Source organism: Podarcis raffonei, chromosome 5 (assembly GCF_027172205.1).
Source record: "Podarcis raffonei isolate rPodRaf1 chromosome 5, rPodRaf1.pri, whole genome shotgun sequence".
Lineage (NCBI taxonomy): Eukaryota > Metazoa > Chordata > Lepidosauria > Squamata > Lacertidae > Podarcis > Podarcis raffonei.
Genome location: NC_070606.1, coordinates 19,838,642 through 19,855,316, shown reverse-complemented (window position 1 = coordinate 19,855,316; position 16,675 = coordinate 19,838,642). Strand labels below are relative to the sequence as shown.

The window sequence follows — 16,675 nt, the reverse complement described above, 5'->3', positions numbered from 1 at the left end:
TCGTTTGCTTATTTTCTGGATGCCTTTTTGAAGGTGAAGACTGTGATGGAGACAGTACTTCCAGATAAAGCCAGACTAGAGTAGAAGCCAGTCCAGAAGATGATCCAGATCTAAACGTAAACTACCAAATCTCTCCTACCACTAGAGGGAACTGAGTGTAACAACTCACATAAAAGCCGTGCTGAGCTGTTAATAGCACCATGGACTAAAAGGTATGAAGCTGGAGTACTAACGAGATGATTCCCCCCCCCCAAAAAAAAAAAAATTCACTACAAGCTACTCTGTATTTGGGAGGCTATGGAGCAAGAAACACCACTGTGTGATTGCAGTATGTGCTTTGTATGGCAGTTTGCAAACTCTTCTTGAGCCAGTAGCAGGTCTGAATATCAGATCACTATCCCCAGTTTTGTGGATAATGTTATACAAGACAAGTTGGTCCTCAGAATCCAGAAGCTTTCAAAAGGAAGTTCCCTTCCAAAATGTGAACAGTTTCATGTAGCATGGGAAAATGTTGCTTTCTTATACCGTACTGTAGATGTGAATAAAGATAATTTTTCAAGGTGTGCGTTCAGGGTCATTTACTGATGGAATTCTCTACCTAAAACTGCTGTAAATATTCTTAATAAAGCATAACTATTTGAACATTCATGCATACCTAGGGTACCCTGAGACCATTTTGTTGCATTTATGTAACTCGTTAGATCATGCAGAAAGATGAATCCTTTCCAGTAATCTAAGGGCTGATCCACACATGAACGTTATGTGGTTGTGGCGACTTTAAGTAATGACTTCCTTGTCTCAGTAACTGACACAGATACGGCACTCCGAGCGGAAACCTCCATTTGCCTTATTTACAATGTTTCTCATGAGCTGTTCCCCACAATTTTGTGTCAATTCATCATGTGATGTGCTTCGATCATGTATGAGCCAATCAAAGGATCTTTTCTTCCGGCCCTGCATGAATCAGCTGACCATACTCTGCTTGCGCGCACACACACAATATAGTGCAGAGAATGATCATTGTTTGTAGAGATGGTGGCTCCCAATTCATAATAGTATGCGCCAATAATTATTGTCATTAAATTTAATACGTTGATTGGAAATGAATCGTCATCTAGCTTGTCTCTACATTTCCATTCAGTGCTGCTGTCAGCTGGTTTGAGGTTTAAAAAGAGATTGTCGAGCCAGACCCCTCCACCTGCTAAAACAAGGGGTGGAAGAGTGGAGAACATAAATTCTGACAGGTCCAGATTTTAAGCTGCTGTCACGCACACAGAGCATATGCAGTCTTCAGAAGATCCTTCCTGCACAGAGGATTTGTTATGGGAATTGGGCCCTTGGGAAATGACAACACAAATGAAACTTCAAGTAAAGTTAGTAAGTTTTCTGCAAACTCTAAAAAAATAAAAACAACTAAAAGCAAGTCAAACACAAAACAGATTATAGAAGTTGGTCAAAAAGGATGTTAATTTCTTGAAAACCCAAAGCTCTGACAAACTCCTTTGGGGGTGGAGTGGTTTCTACACATTTCAAACACCAATTTAACTCGGTGTTCTGTAATTCAGCAAAACGATTTTGCTGCTTTGTCTTTGTAAATGTACAGAGGCTTTGCAAAGATGCTGTCTTAACTAACTGGTCTGTTGGGCTTAAATAAGGTATTTCTGGTGTGTGTAAGCTCTATGGCAGCAATGTCTACAACTTCAGCACATTTCCTTGTTTTCTGGAAACAATGGGGCAAAAAGCTTTGGGTCCACAGTATCATTCTCTAGTGATCTTTTCTGGTCTTCCCTCCCATACTGCTGCTTGTATAATCTAGCCTTGACACAATACTTCTATCTAAATCTTTGCATTCCCATCTCATACCCTACAGTTTCCTGTTATATTTAGTGTCCTCCCCTCCCCATCCTTATTCTTTACAGAGAACTTTTCTGCCCTCTGGCCTCACATTGGATGTCACTGGTAGAGACAACACTTCCCCAGAGCGGAGCTACATTAACCACATTGTGCCACTGGCTGACTTTAATTCAGCCATGCAGGTTCATGCTGAACTCTTTCCCTCCGGGGCAATTTCGCCACTAAAGGAGGGCGGGAGTCCTTTTGTGTATTGCAAGCTGGAATTTGATTGCCATCACAGCTATGACTATTGACTTGAGTGATTTCCGGCTGTAAACGACCGACTGTGCTGGGAAGCGAGCTTACACTCGGGGTGACGAGATAGAAAGAGACCCGCACGTTTGCCTCAATAGCGTGTTGCTACGTTCGCCCCATGCTTACCATAGTATCCAGGATGCTATGCTGACAGTACTATAAGGTGGCTGTTTATGCATCAGCAAAAAAAAGATGGACTTTGTCACCAAAAGGGGGACAAAGTAAAAATATCAAAATTCATATGCTTATATATCTAATTAGGGGATGTGGGTGGCACTGTGGTCTAAACCAGAGAGCCTAGGGCCTGCCGATCAGAAGGTCGGCGGTTCGAATCCCCGCGGGCTCCCGTTGCTCGGTCCCTGCTCCTGCCAACCTAGCAGTTCGAAAGCCTGTCAAAGTGCAAGTAGATAAATAGGTACCCCTGCGGTGGGAAGGTAAACGGCGTTTCCATGCGCTGCTCTGGTTTCGCCAGAAGTGGCTTAGTCATGCTGGCCACATGACCCGGAAGCTGTACGCTGGCTCCCTCAGCCAGTAAAGCGAGATGAGCACCGCAATCCGAGTCGTTCGCGACTGGATCTAACGGTGAGGGGTCCCTTTACCTTTATGTATCTAATTGCATGCAAACTCAGAATGATTGTAATTTAGATAGAGACAGGTATTATGCATGTCTGCTGTCCAGGTACTAACTTGAGGGGCAACCCCTGTTTATGTTTCCTTATGTCTATCTAAAAGAGACTTCAATTGAACAGCCTTTCAGGGAGAGGACTTTAGTCTGTAAAGTGAGAAATACGGCCATACTACAACCCTCTGAAAAGATGGGTAGGTATATTGTGTCATTCATGGCCTGGATGTTGGGGGCAAGGCCCAGATGAGGTCGTGGGTATGTATCAGGTGAGGGATGGGGGTCAATAGAGATAAATATTTGCCATCCCAGCGCTGAGGTTTATTGCCAGAGCACGACTCTACTGTTTGGGCAATAAAGTAGTGGCTGCTTAGCAACCACATTTAGCTGATACTGTATTGGGGGGCTGTTCGGTTAAATGTTGCAGGTGTCTTGTTTCTTGTTATATATTTGCTTTATATAATGTGGTTTTGAACATGATAGAACTGGCTCCAAGCCTTTGGGACAGGACAGCGTAATAAATAAGCGCCATATTGATAGGTTTTAAAAAGAACTTCGGAGAGGTGTTCCTTTTGGATGAGCAGCGATAATTTACACTTCAGACACAACTGCTTGTAGATAATCATGAATGCATTAGCATGATGTTTAAAGACTGGGCCTTGCTTCAAATTAATATATGGACCCAAAGGCATTCTGTGTGTTGCCTGCCAAAAGTTCTTGTAATCTTATGGATGCACATTTTTGAATTATTTTCTCGCCTTTATAGATGATTATCATATTTAATCATGCTGGGTTTCCTGATATGAATGCCTTTGGAGGAAAGATGCATCGCACCCAAACCCCAAAACTCTTTGCATATCAGTTGCCCTGAATTTGTGGAATATGTGCTTGTTTATTTTACATAGCAATTAAGAAAATGTCTTTATAGAGCAATAGATGCAGAAAAGGACAGTTCTCTGAAGATATCAATTCCCCCTCATGGATTGGAGGCAAACATATACAGTGAGGAGCCTTTTGGGAATTATAGGGACAGAACTACCCAAACTATAGAAACTTATTCATGTATGCGACTACAGCAGCAAGAATGTTACTTGCCCAAAAATGGAAAGAAGAAGAAGTCCCAGCAAAGGAAGAATGGATACAAAAACTTAATGGAATATGAATAAATGGCGAAACTTACCAGAGAAATAAGAAATAAATATAACAAACTTTTTATAAAAGAATGGAAACGGTTTACTGAAAATTTACAAACTGTAAACAGATAAGAACATTGGCAGGATTATAGTAATAACCTGCAGTTTTATAAGAGTATATATTTAAAGTAGATGAATAAATGAGCAAATTAAGTTAATTTGGATTTGCAGAAAATATTAAAAATTAAGGAAGCACAGAAAAGGGGGAAGGAAGTCAAGTTTTGAAATGTTAAAATGATTGTAAATTTATTGAAATGTATAAAACTGAAAATCATAAATAAAATAGAAAAAATATATAATACATTAAAAAATAGAAGCACTGTAACTATCCAACTTTACCCCTGAAGGCACACTCTTCCATTGTCTCCCGAGACGGATGCGAACAGCAACGATATGGGGGAGTGGGGTTTTTAAGTAAAAATGTTACTTCATCATATATATACATAATAGTTTACAAAGGAATTCCACTTACTGCATTAGCTTATGTAATTTATTCATAAATGCTCAGTGTGTCCAATGTGTTTCAAGGCACTTTCTCTTGTCGGGGTGAGGGGGGGCGTGATCAGGAGTTATTTCCTTGACAATGGCTTAGCTGAAGTTTGAAAGCAACAGGAAGCATCTCCTGAACTTTTTCCCTTGATGAAGATGTATTTCCTTGAAATGGGATCTCTTTGGCCACTATTAAAAAGTAGTTGTCAACAGCGCCCCACCATCACCACTCTGTGTAATGAAATTTTACACATCACTTGGGAAGACAGGCGAACTAATATCAGTGTACTGGAAGAAGCAAAGATCACCAGTGTTGAAGCACTGATTCTTCAACATCAACTTTGTTGGACTGGTCATGTTGTGCGGATGCCTGATGATCGTCTTCCAAAGCAATTACTCTATTCCGAACTTAAAAATGGAAAGCGTAATGCTGATGGTCAACAAAAGAGGTTTAAATACTGTCTCAAGGCAAATCTTAAAAAATGTAGTATAAACACTGACAACTGGGAAACACTGGCCTGTGAGCGCTCCAGCTGGAGAACAGCCTTTACCAAAGGTGTCATGGGCTTTGAAGACACTTGAACTCAAGATGCAAGGGAGAAACTTGCTAAGAGGAAGGCACACTTGGCAAAACCACACCGTGGTCAACTCCAGCCCAGAAACCAATGTCCCCACTGTGGAAGGACATGTGGATCCAGAATTGGCCTCCACAGTCACTTACGGACTAACTGTTAAAACCGTGCTTATGGAAGACAATCTTACTCGGCTATGAGTGATCGCCGAAGAAGAAGGTCCATATTCCTGGTGACCATTGGTGACCCACCATGGGACGATGACTGGTTCTGCACAATACTTCATAGCAGGTGAGGGATGGAGAACTTGCCCACCAGGCTATATTTCCATGGCAACTGTAAATGTGTTCTAAATCTCATGCCATAGCCCCTTTCTTACTGAGAGGGCAAGCCTATGTCTAGGGTTGGACTGTACCACTTCAGACCATGGAGGAGGGGTGTCACAGGATTGAATACTTACTACTTTGTACAAAAATATTTCCTCCACATGCAAAGCTAGGCGTCAGGTTGTAGCCTAGTGTCCTCCCTGACATCAGGGGATGGGTGGACGCGATCTGGTTCGCCCAAAAATTAATTGGGCTTTTTGAGTGTTCAAGTAAAACTTTTTAAAACAAAACAAAAGAAAAACAACTCTGGAATGGTTTTCTGAGCATTTGACATTAACACCCAAAAAGCTTTCCCATCTCCACCATATACACCATTTCATTCTGTAAATCATAAATCTGTCTGTCTCTTTAAAAATTGTATACCACCCTTCATCCGAAAATCTCAGGGTGGTTCACAGCATAAAAATACAAGGTAAAAACAAACACAAAATACAGAATGAAAACAAGAAGAAAAACAGAACGAAACAATAATGTCCCCCAAGTCCTAAACCAGTAATAACTACCATCCTACTCTGCAATTGCAATGATTACCCAATTAGTAAACATATATTGAAATGAAAAAGTGGGTGAGAAGACGAGATTCCACCTTTAAAAACTGTTTAACCAACTTCTCTATGGGAATGCAAAATGGCAATGATTCAGGTATGCTACGTGATCACCTACCACATCCTTAGGGTTTTAAAAAATTATATTAATCCCAACTGCTCTCCATTTAGTACCTTTAGCATCTCTGCAGTCCTTTGCAAACAGTAAAAAAGGACAAGTGCTGGTGTAACATTGTAGCTAAGAGAATGATCTGTGGTCCAGGTCAATGGTTGAAATCTTACAGCCATAAACTTATTAGGTGGTCTTAAGGAAGGCATATACAGTGGTACCTCAGGTTAAGTACTTAATTCGTTCCAGAGGTCTGTTCTTAACCTGAAACTGTTATTAACCTGAAGCACCACTTTAGTTAATGGGGTCTCCTGCTGCCCCTGCACTGCCAGAGCATGATTTCTGTTCTCATCCTGAAGCAAAGTTCTTAACCCGAGGTACTATTTCTGGGTTAGTGGAGTCTGTAACCTGAAGCGTATGTAACCTGAGGTACCACTGTATATATATTCTCAGTCTCAGCTGCCCACCCAAAATGTGGGGATAATAATACTGGCTTATTTCCAATGGTTACTGTGTTATAAGACAATTGTGATGATAATGCTTTGTGTGCTAGATAAACGTATTTCTACAAGTTACCACCAAAACATCACTTAAAGCAAAATTCAAAGACAAATGTTGAGGGTTCTCTTCAGAAGAAACAACTTGGGCAAGAAAGTTGCAGTGAGACCAGATTTCTTTTTATGTTTGTTCATCAGCACATCACAAATAATAGGAGAGGTCCTTGGGACACAGCTGGGGGACCAGCTTGAGCTGCCAATTGCTTATAATGTCCTATATTCTCAATGTTACAGATGAAGGCTGGAAAACCCATCACAGCGATACAGTTTTTTGCAGCCGCCTCCTCCTGGTTAGAACAGCTATTAGGTTGGAGTGGAAAATGGGAAGTGGGACAGAAGTTGGCAGGCAATCTAAGGCGGAGGTTGGCCGGTCTCTGGCTTCTTGGAGTTCTTGTAAAAACCCAAACCGGATCCAAGATCAGGGATAGCCAACATGTTGTCATAGAACTGTAGAGTTGGAAGGGGCCCTGATGATCATCTCATCCAACCCCCTGCAATGCCTGAAGGTTTGGACTACAGCTGCCATCAATCCCAGCTAGCAAGACCAATTGCCATGGATGATGGGAGCTGTAGTCAACAATATCTGGATGGCACTATGTTGACTATCCCTGCTCAGGATCTACCATCCAGACCAAGGCAACTACAATGAAAGAACAGGCTATCTCTGAGCACATACGGAGTCCAGGAACTTGTTGTCAGTACCAGATCTTAACTGAGCTCAGAGTCCTTTCCATGCAAAAGTCTACTCCCAATTAGCTTTCTTTATTTCACCAGCCTAATTTAGGCCCCATCTGCACTATGCATTTAAAGCAGTACCACACCACTATAAATAGCGCTTCCCCCAGAGAATCCTGAGAACTAGTTGTTAGGAGTGTTGAGAGTTGTTAGGTAACCCTTATTCCACTCTTAACAAACTACAGTCCCCATGATTCTTTGGGAGGAGCCATGCCTATTTAAAGTGGTATGGTATTGCTTTAAATTCATAGGGCAGATGGGGACTTAGGTGGGAACAGTGGTTTTTTGATTGCTATTGTTAAGCAGTTAGAATCAGATATCCTTGCCGATCTATGGCAAATCGCCTAGACATCTACCAATAAATCCTGGTCTACCTTCTGTCCGGGACGCGGGTGGCGCTGTGGGTAAAAGCCTCAGCACCTAGGGCTTGCCGATCGAAAGGTCGGCGGTTCGAATCCCCGTGGCGGGGTGCGCTCCCGCTGCTCAGTCCCAGCGCCTGCCAACCTAGCAGTTCGAAAGCACCCCCGGGTGCAAGTAGATAAATAGGGACCGCTTACTGGCGGGAAGGTAAACGGCGTTTCCGTGTGCTGCGCTGGCTCGCCAGATGCAGCTTTGTCACGCTGGCCACGTGACCCGGAAGTGTCTCCGGACAGCGCTGGCCCCCAGCCTCTTGAGTGAGATGGGCGCACAACCCCAGAGTCTGTCAAGACTGGCCCGTACGGGCAGGGGTACCTTTACCTTTACCTTTTTACCTTCTGTCCACCCCAGCATAGGTGATGAGAAGAACAAAAAGGGGACAGGAAATACTGTGGGCAGAGTGACTTGAGGGAGGCTGGTGTGCACATGCACCATACAGTGTAATTCTCTGCTGCTATCTGTGCATCTGTTGTGATTTTTAAAAGCACAACCTTGAGACTCCTTCATTTCGACAAAGTTATTTTCCACAAGATGAGCTTAAAAAGGGAACTGCTTCCAGTCATACTTCAGTCAATCTGTCAGCTCATGCAAGTTGGAACAGGATGAGACTGTGTAATATGTGGCAGAAGAAGTCATTCAAATGTCACTTGTGGGAATGCAGATGCAATTCGGTGGTCAGGCATGTGTATGACTACTTGAGACCTCTGGTCCCATGCTCAGCCTTTCCATGCCTGGAACTAAGAGATTTAGAGCCCTGTGGTAGGGATGCGGGTGGCGCTGTGGGTTAAACCACAGAGCCTAGGACTTGCTGATTAGAAGGTCGGCGGTTCGAATCCCCGCGAGGGGGTGAGCTCCCGTTGCTTGGTCCCTGCTCCTGTCAACCTAGCAGTTTGAAAGCACGTCAAAGTGCATGTAGATAAATAGGGACCGCTCTGGCGGGAAGGTAAACGGCGTTTCCGTGCGCTGCTCTGGTTCGCCAGAAGCGGTTTAGTCATGCTGGCCACATGACCTGGAAGATGTACGCCGGCTCCCTCGGCCAATAAAGTGAGATGAGCGCCACAACCCCAGAGTCAGCCACGACTGGACCTAATGGTCAGGGGTCCCTTTACCTTTATAAGGTATCTACCCTGGTTGCCCTGGGCTTCCCACAGTGACACAGAAGTGCTTGGATGATGATGATGAATAATAATTTATTTATACCCCGCCCATCCGGCTGGGTTTCCCCAGGATTTCCTTCTCTGTGACTATACCTGCTTACCTCATGTTGTGACCAGTTGAGGTTAGTTGCTCTAGGAGCTGTTCATGGGAAATGTTGGGTTCTCAGTTTGCAACCCAGAGACTCTCCCCTTGCTTTTTAAATCTCTTGAATCAGGAATGCTAGTTTTTCCTATCCATTGCCATCCTCCCATCTCAGTCTCCATGCAGGTGTTGTATGCCTGAAGCCCTCTTAATTTTAACAAGAGGGGGCACAGATGATAGGCTGGAGAGCAAACATGTGGATAAAGGCATGGTTTGACTCCAAATTGAGCAGATGATGATGAATATTAGCCCACCCTTCACTCTAAGGTCCCAGGACAGGTCACAACATTAGAACACTATTAAAAACACTTTAAAGCAACTTACAATCACAAAAATAAGGTGAGTCCTAAAAATATATAGCTCAAGTGTCAAAAGCCAGGCTAAAAAGGTGCATCTTCAGCATTTGCCAGAAGATGTATTATGAAGGTGCCACCTCAGAAGGGAAGGAGTTCCACAATTTAGGAATGCCACAGACAATGCGCTTTCCTGGACCAAACCCATCCCCTGAGCCTCTGAGGACAGAAGAACCAACAAGAGGATGCTTCTATCAATCTTAGCACCTGAGAGGGTCCATAGGGAAGGAGGCAGTTTTTCAGATATTTGGGGCCTAAGTCATTTACAGCTTTAAATACTAGCACGAGCACCTTGAATTTGGCCCTGAAACAAACTGGCAACCAGTGCAGCTGTTTTAAAACACAGGTTTTATCTGAGATCTAAATGGAACCTCAACCAGAAACCTGGCTTCTGTATGTTGGTCCAATTGAAGCTTAAGAGTCCTCTTCAAGGGCGCACGTAGAGTGCACTGCAATAACCCAGCCTGGAAGTTACCGGAGCATGGTGTACAGTGGCAAAGTCATCTCTATCTATTCCCAAAGGCGCTGCAGCTGGCAAACCAGCCAGAGCTAAAAAAGGTGATGCCTGCTATCTTACTATAGAATAAACATGCAAGTGTGTCATCATGCTGCAGCTTGCTTGGCTGCTGACAGGTGAAGCACAAAGAACAAAGCTTCACTACAAGGTAGTCGAGATGGGTAAGATGAAAGGGTGTTCGGTGCAAGACTGTCCACATGGGGAGACAGCAAAGGAGCACCAAAGCAGCATTTGTTAAATGATAACTTCCATCCCAAAGAGCTTTTTTTTTTGGCAGCGCTGCCTGTACCTATTTAAAAGGTGCAGTTGGAGGACGGTAATTAAGAGTGGGACGGGCTTCTACCACCCCACCCCCGCCCTTTCCCTTGCAACTCTTGAACAGAGCCAGGGAGCGGCTTGGAGAAAGAGGGAGCTCCTCCTCCCGTTTACCTCGCCTTACACATTTGCCAAAGCAAAGGCTCTTTTGATTGACGGCCAGGGCGAGCTATGGCGGAGGAAGCTGCGGCGGGGAGCTGGGAAGGCGAAACTTAGCCGAGCAAAGGCGCAGCAGCAGCAGCAACAACAGAAAGGATCCAAAGCATGGAGCAAACAACGGCGGCAGCAGCAGCACGAGTGGCCATCGCCCTCATCCCTTCCTCCTCCTCCTGCTAGGTGCTTGTTGCCTCCCGTTTTTGCACCCCTTTTCCCTCCTCACTTTTTCTCCCTTCCTTCCTTCCCCCCGCTTCTCCATTGCTGGGGGCGGGGCGGGCGCCCGCTTTCTTCTCTCCCGGAGCCGAGAGGAAGGCGGCCGCAGGCAACGCAGGGAAATGCATTTCCTGCACCCAGGAAAAACTGCAGGAGCGGCAGAAGCCCGGTGCAGCAAATATGGCTGCGTGCGGCTGCCGGGGCTCCTGAGCGGAGGCCCTGGGAGGAATTGAAGCCTCGCCCCCCCTCGCTTTTCCACCGCCATCTCCCCCCTCTTTTGTATAAACGGGGCCTTTGCCCTGCAAGAAAACACCCCAAGAACTCTGGGTGGGAGAGAAGTTGGTTCGAGCTTTCATTTTTTTTAGGGCCGAGATGAAGCGGGGAGCCCTTTGCCCAAAGCGGAGCCAATTCGGAGCTTGCAGCTGAACTCTCCAAGCTTTGGCAGGGAAAACAACAGAAGAGGGGGAGGGGAAATAAAAGGAGAGGGTCCCCCCCTTTTCTCTCGTAGGGGGGAGTTGGTGGGTGGCAGGAGGTGCCGAACTGTTAGGGAACGGAGGAACCACGCCAGCCTCCGCCGTCTTCAGCGCGTGATGACCCGGTGCAGGAAAGGTATTTTTTAAGAGCTACCTGTTTGATTTGGAGTTTGGGGATTCAGAGGGAAGCGAGGGGTGGGTGGGCTTGATCAAGGAGGCAGCGAAAGAGCAACAGTTGTTTTCCCTTCTGCATAACTTTGCCCTGAGTGTGTGCAAAAATAAGTCTTTTTTTTCTCACTCTTTCCCCCCTTTTCTCTGGAAATCTTCTCCCCCGGAGTGGCGACTTTGAAGGGGGGGGGTTGGAGGCGGAATGTAGCCGCTCTTTTGCGCTTGCTTTTGCGGTGGGAAAAGGAAGAGGGGTCGTTGGATCTTTGTCTGGAGGGAGGGAGGAGAGCAGGGGAAGAAATAGAAAAGTTGTCCAGCTCCCTTTGATTGCAGGGGGTGGGCGGGGCCTGTTGTGCGGGGAGGGAGGGAGGAAGGAAGGAAGGAAGGAAGGAAGGGAAAGGAAAGGCAAAGGCGCAACGCACCATAGCCAAGCATCTTCTCTTTGCCACTGTGCCTCCGGCGCGCGCACCGGGCGCGCGGCTCTTCCTCCCGGGAGCCGAGGAGTTTGGCGAGTTACTTTCGGCGGGGCTGCAGCGCCTGCCTCCCGGCTGCCATGGAGCCGAAGCACAAGGAACTGCTGGCCCAATGTCACCAGAGTCTGGCCCAGGCCATGACGGAGGTGGACAAGGTGATCGAGCTGCTGGATGCTGCGGGGACCTTGAGCCCCAACGACTTGCGGGAGCTGCAGGAAGCCGGGATGGTAACGGGAGGAGGAAGCGATGATGGAGGGAAGGAGGGAGCCTCGGCAAGCGCCTGCAAGGCCGACGTGCTCATCAAGCTGCTCCTGGCCAAGGACCGCGACCACTTCCAGGACCTGCGCGTGGCCTTGGAGAAGACGCAGCCTCACCTGCTTTCCATCCTGTACCTGAATAACGGTGTGGCGGGCGCGCAGCCTGGCGAGGCGGCTGGTGAGTGGGGCTTTGCATCACTCGTGGTGCGTGGTGGTGGTGGGGGAAGCCTGGGATACAGGGACCAAGGGAGTGTTTTGCCTGCTTGCATTGATTCAGGGAGCCAGGAGGAAATGCATGGTAGCACACTTCAGGCTGTAAAGTATTGGTGGCAGCAGTAGAAGTAAGTAGCATTACTGGCAGATCGCCCCTCTCCAGGCAGTGTGACACATACGAAGTTAAAGCAGTAGCGCCAATTGCAAATAATGCAAACCAGAGGAGAAAAATGCACCCAAGAGCAATAGAGAAAAACACAACAGATGCAAAAAGCTCCGTTTAAAATCTGTTGTTGTTATTAATAGAGGGCATCAAACGTCTGTGCAGTGGAAAAGGATGTCACATATTAGCACTGCTGGATGTGACTGATGAGAGTTGTGGTTCAAAACATCTAGGGAGCACCAGGCTGGAGAAGGCTAGGAGGGGTAGATTTAACACACGTCGCCTAAATGGTTTTCGACTTTACTGCTATTTGGTGTGCATGTGTGAAACGTAGGCATGCAGTTTTCAACATGATTGTATCAAGTTTTTAAATATATATTGATGACCATGTAGGCCAATAGATTTATAACAGTTAGGTGCTGCTAGTGCTTCCTGAAGAAGCCCAGTGCAGTGTTGAGGCAGGAAAAAAATAAATAGGGAGCTTGAGGGGAGGAAAGGCTACTGGTCTCTCATCCATTGGGCTTTGCAGAAGGTGCCAGCAGCAACAAGGCACTTCTTCTGCCTTCCACAGAAACTCAGCACGGGCAAATTTTGTTCCCTTCCCTGAGTGCTTTGCACCTGCCACAGAACTTGGCCAAAGGGTTTTGTGGAGATGGCAAACAGCAAAGCCAAAATGTGTGGACCCCTTCCACTAAAACCACACAATATGTCTCTGTGTCCAGATCCAAAGGATCCCTACAGTGATGGCGGGCAGAAGATTGACTGAAATCTGATGGTAGTTTTATCTATACTCTGATTTAGGGGTTATTGTTCTTAATCTGCTTTTTTCCTCCTATTATGTTCACGAGCCTTGCTTCTTTTCTGCAACAAGGTGCCTCTACTTGTTGAGCAAGTACAAATGTTGAAGCAGATATTGCTTCCTGATATTACATTTTTGGAGAAGCTGCATATTTGTTTAATTAATGCCTTTAACCATTACTGTGCCTGGAAGGCAGTGAATGTATTGGTAAGTGGAAAGCTGAAATTTTGCCCTCCGTCAGCAGTGCTGTTACATCCAATGTGGATGAGCCACTAAAATATTCAGGGCCAATTGCAGTGTTGAAATTATTTCTGTTGGTGGATGACTGAACTGGAGTGGTCTGGTGGAATACGACAGGACTTGACTTCATCCATGGGTAGAAAGGCAACAGAGCCTTCCTGTATGAATTGACTATTCTTGCTTGGGAAGTGAGAGGAGCTAAGAGAAGTTTGGTTTTAATTATGAGTTTGAAAGTTGTCCACATTTCCTCAATGTAGGAACCTTCCGCAAGACACCTTTGCCAAGACACTTATCTGCAGATTGTCTCAGACAAAGGCATAGTTTATTTAATGGGCTACTGTAGAGACAGTGGTCTGATGCAGATTGGGGGTGCAGGATTCTCTTTTCACTTCAGATTCCACCCCCCCCAGCCATACCCATTTCCAGTATCGGAGATTGATTGAGGGGCGAGAACAGCGTTTGAAATTCAGCAGGTGCATTGGCTATCAGCCACTTGCAACCCAGTGAAGATGCTTGCATGCTGGGATGGGTGCCTGAGGTCTCCACCATCTGGAGGTGCATGCCTGGGGATCCTTGGATCTTGCTTGTTTTCACACACTAGCAACACATCCTGTAGAATTATATCAGTGATATTTTATCTGTGACTTCCCTTCTCTTTCCATGGTTCAATTTTCATATCATAAATCCCTGCATATTTTACATAAACTAAACAATTCAGTATTCCATTAATACATCCCTCAAAACTTGTTTACACTGTTGAATTTTATTAATGCTGCCAATGTTTTCAAATGTACACAATTTCCCCCATATATTCAATAAACATTTTCCAATCTTTGAACGTATGCTCTTCTTTTTCTCTTATTCTATATGTTAGGTCCACAAGCTGCACATATTCCATCAATTTAAGTTGCCATTTTTCTTTAGTTGGGACCTCGCTCATTTTCCATTTTAGGGCTAACAAAACACAGACGTAGTGGCATACATAAATAGTCTTTTTTGACACCTGGAAATTTCCATCTGAATTATCCCCAGCAAAAAGGACTCTGGGGGTTTTTTTTGGAAAAGTACTTTTAAACATTTCTTTTCAATTCATTATGAATTATTTCCCAATACTCCGTTACCCTTTAACAGGTCCACCACATGGTGGTGGAAAAAGACGACTTTTGAGCCGTCTGGCCCCCAAATGGCAACTGGACATTCTGTTTTGACAACTGCAACCCAGGTTTAATGAACCATTTGGTGCCTAGCTTATATATCTGAGTTTCTAACACTGGGAAGTGCTTGAAGGCACAGACTGTCACCTGCTCGAAAAATCAGCCTATATAACAGAGCAGACTTAGAAACAAGTGTGTCTGCCACTATTATATCTGATTTGACCCTCAAAGCAACTTGCATCCAGTTCCTTAGGGTACACTCCATTCGCAAGGGGTAGTGAACTGAGCTCCAAAGAAAGTCCCAGATCCTGTGCCAACATTTGAGTTTCCATGAGAAACAGCCAATATGGGAAGAGTTGTGGAACAATACAACAACCATGTGAGGCAGGGTAGGTTGAGACTTGCCTAAGACTCTCTTGATTCATCTTGGGGGCAGTGAATATAGGGAGGAATCTTGAAGCCCTGTTGAGGGTGTTTGGAGCAAAGTTTCCGGACCACTTCTAACATTTTGAGGAACTTTGCTTTATTATCTGTAATATTTGAACTAGACTTGTTTGGCTAACATTCTTTATTATAGAAATGTCTTACGTAATTTACCATGTTAGATCTGGCATCTCTGCACCAGACCTAGCAAAAAATGGCAAACATGGGCATTAACCCTCTCTCAAACAAGTTGGTGAGTGTCTGAGGTAAACTGGAGCCAGTTCCCTCCTGTGGTATCTGCCATGCAAATACCTCAGAGGCGTGTTCACCCTCTAGTGGAGACACTATTTCACACAAATGTCACCTTCTTGTGAATGTGGTGGCCTCAAAATAAATATTCCTGAGGTGCTTTTAGCGATGACTTGAGTAGGATGTAGACTGCAGTTGAGACACTATGGGGCAGCTAAGTGGTAACTTCTCTCTCAAGTTAATTTCCAGTTCCAGCAATCCTTGAGGACGCTGCTGGGTTTCTTTCTCCAAAGGATTTTAAATTGCGCATTTGGGATTATAGAGCCTGTATATATATCTTTGCTGTTTTCATCTGCCTGGGTCAGAATGAGGATTGGGAATAATAATATTAATATTAATAATAATAATAATAATAATAATTTATTTATACCCCACCCATCTGTTTTTGTTGGAAACCACTTTGGGTGGCTTCCAACAAAACATTAAAAATACAATAAAACATCAGGCATTAAAAACTTCCCTAAATATTGTGGACTTTGCTGCCACAGACTAATATGGCTATGTCTCTGACAGTTATCATTCTAAATTGTCTTCTTCGTTAGTGCTGACAGAGCCATGTGTTAGATTTGGGGAGGCTCCTTCATTCTGAGGCAAAAAATTTTCGGGTAAACATTTCATATGCTTTTAACTGATGCAACTTTCTTCTAAATAACTGTGGGAGTTGTTTTCCTATGGCGGTGCTGTGGGAAATCTGCTCTGAGGGGAATATTTAGGCACCTTTACAGATCTCCACGGTTCCTTGGGGTTCCTTGCAAGTGTCTGCTTGCCTTTAATTTGGAGTTCAGGCCTACCTGAGTCCCTCACCCTGAGGACAAACCTTCGCTTTGTGACCAGTTCTCTGTGACTGGGTCACTGCAACTCCTGAAGAGGTGACTTGTCTTTTTTTTGTATGTTAGATATAAATGATTTTGAGGAGATATGGAGGGTGTTTGTAGAATATGTACTGTTAAAACAGAAAGGGGTCAAACTGCCGCAAGAGGTGTTTAAATTTTGGGAGGTTGGATAGTTACAATGGAATGGTCTCAGTGGTGGGGTGCACCTTTTTATTCTTATTTATTTATGATTATTACTTTGTCAAAATACAATTAAAAATTTAAAAAATAACTTTTTTAAAAAAGATATAAAAGCCAAGGAAAGCATTTCTGAATATCTAAAGGATAAAGAAAATGCATATATTCTGACTGTGTCACGTTTGTTTCCATTTGGCTTAGCCTAAGGCCCTTTCCCTCAGCCAGCCGTCTCCTTATTTAGAGTATAGTTAATGAAGGAATTTAGGGCAAACACAATTAAATTACAGGCTTGTTTGGCGACAGCCAATCATCTCTTTGAATGCTCTTGCTGGAGTTTAAAGTGATAAACAGTTTACTGTGCTTTGAATAT

General features: G+C 44.7%; 1 protein-coding gene and 1 long non-coding RNA gene across 11 annotated transcripts in view; one reads left to right on the top strand and one right to left on the bottom strand.

Moving 5' to 3' along the window:
• Positions 1-6,502: 6,502 nt before the first annotated feature.
• On the bottom strand, positions 6,503-11,504 carry LOC128413740 (uncharacterized). Its single transcript, XR_008330425.1, has 3 exons — positions 8,883-11,504; positions 8,109-8,527; positions 6,503-7,730 (listed from the first exon to the last, which is right to left on the bottom strand). It is a non-coding gene; the product is annotated as an uncharacterized LOC128413740 (long non-coding RNA).
• A 144-nt stretch (positions 11,505-11,648) lies between these two features.
• LOC128413724 (disks large homolog 5-like) overlaps positions 11,649-16,675 on the top strand; it is a 117,255-nt gene continuing 112,228 nt past the window's right edge. For 7 of the 10 annotated variants that reach the window (XR_008330415.1, XR_008330414.1, XM_053388102.1 and 4 more), the window contains exon 1: positions 11,649-12,172. Coding sequence is in view for 8 of the 10 variants with exons in the window: in XM_053388102.1 (XP_053244077.1) it covers positions 11,818-12,172 (355 nt within the window). In the remaining 2 variants the exon portion in view is untranslated. Of the gene's footprint in view, positions 12,173-14,894; positions 14,953-16,675 lie in introns of those variants that run through there. The other 3 variants (XM_053388105.1, XM_053388104.1, XM_053388109.1) reach the window with 2 other exon arrangements.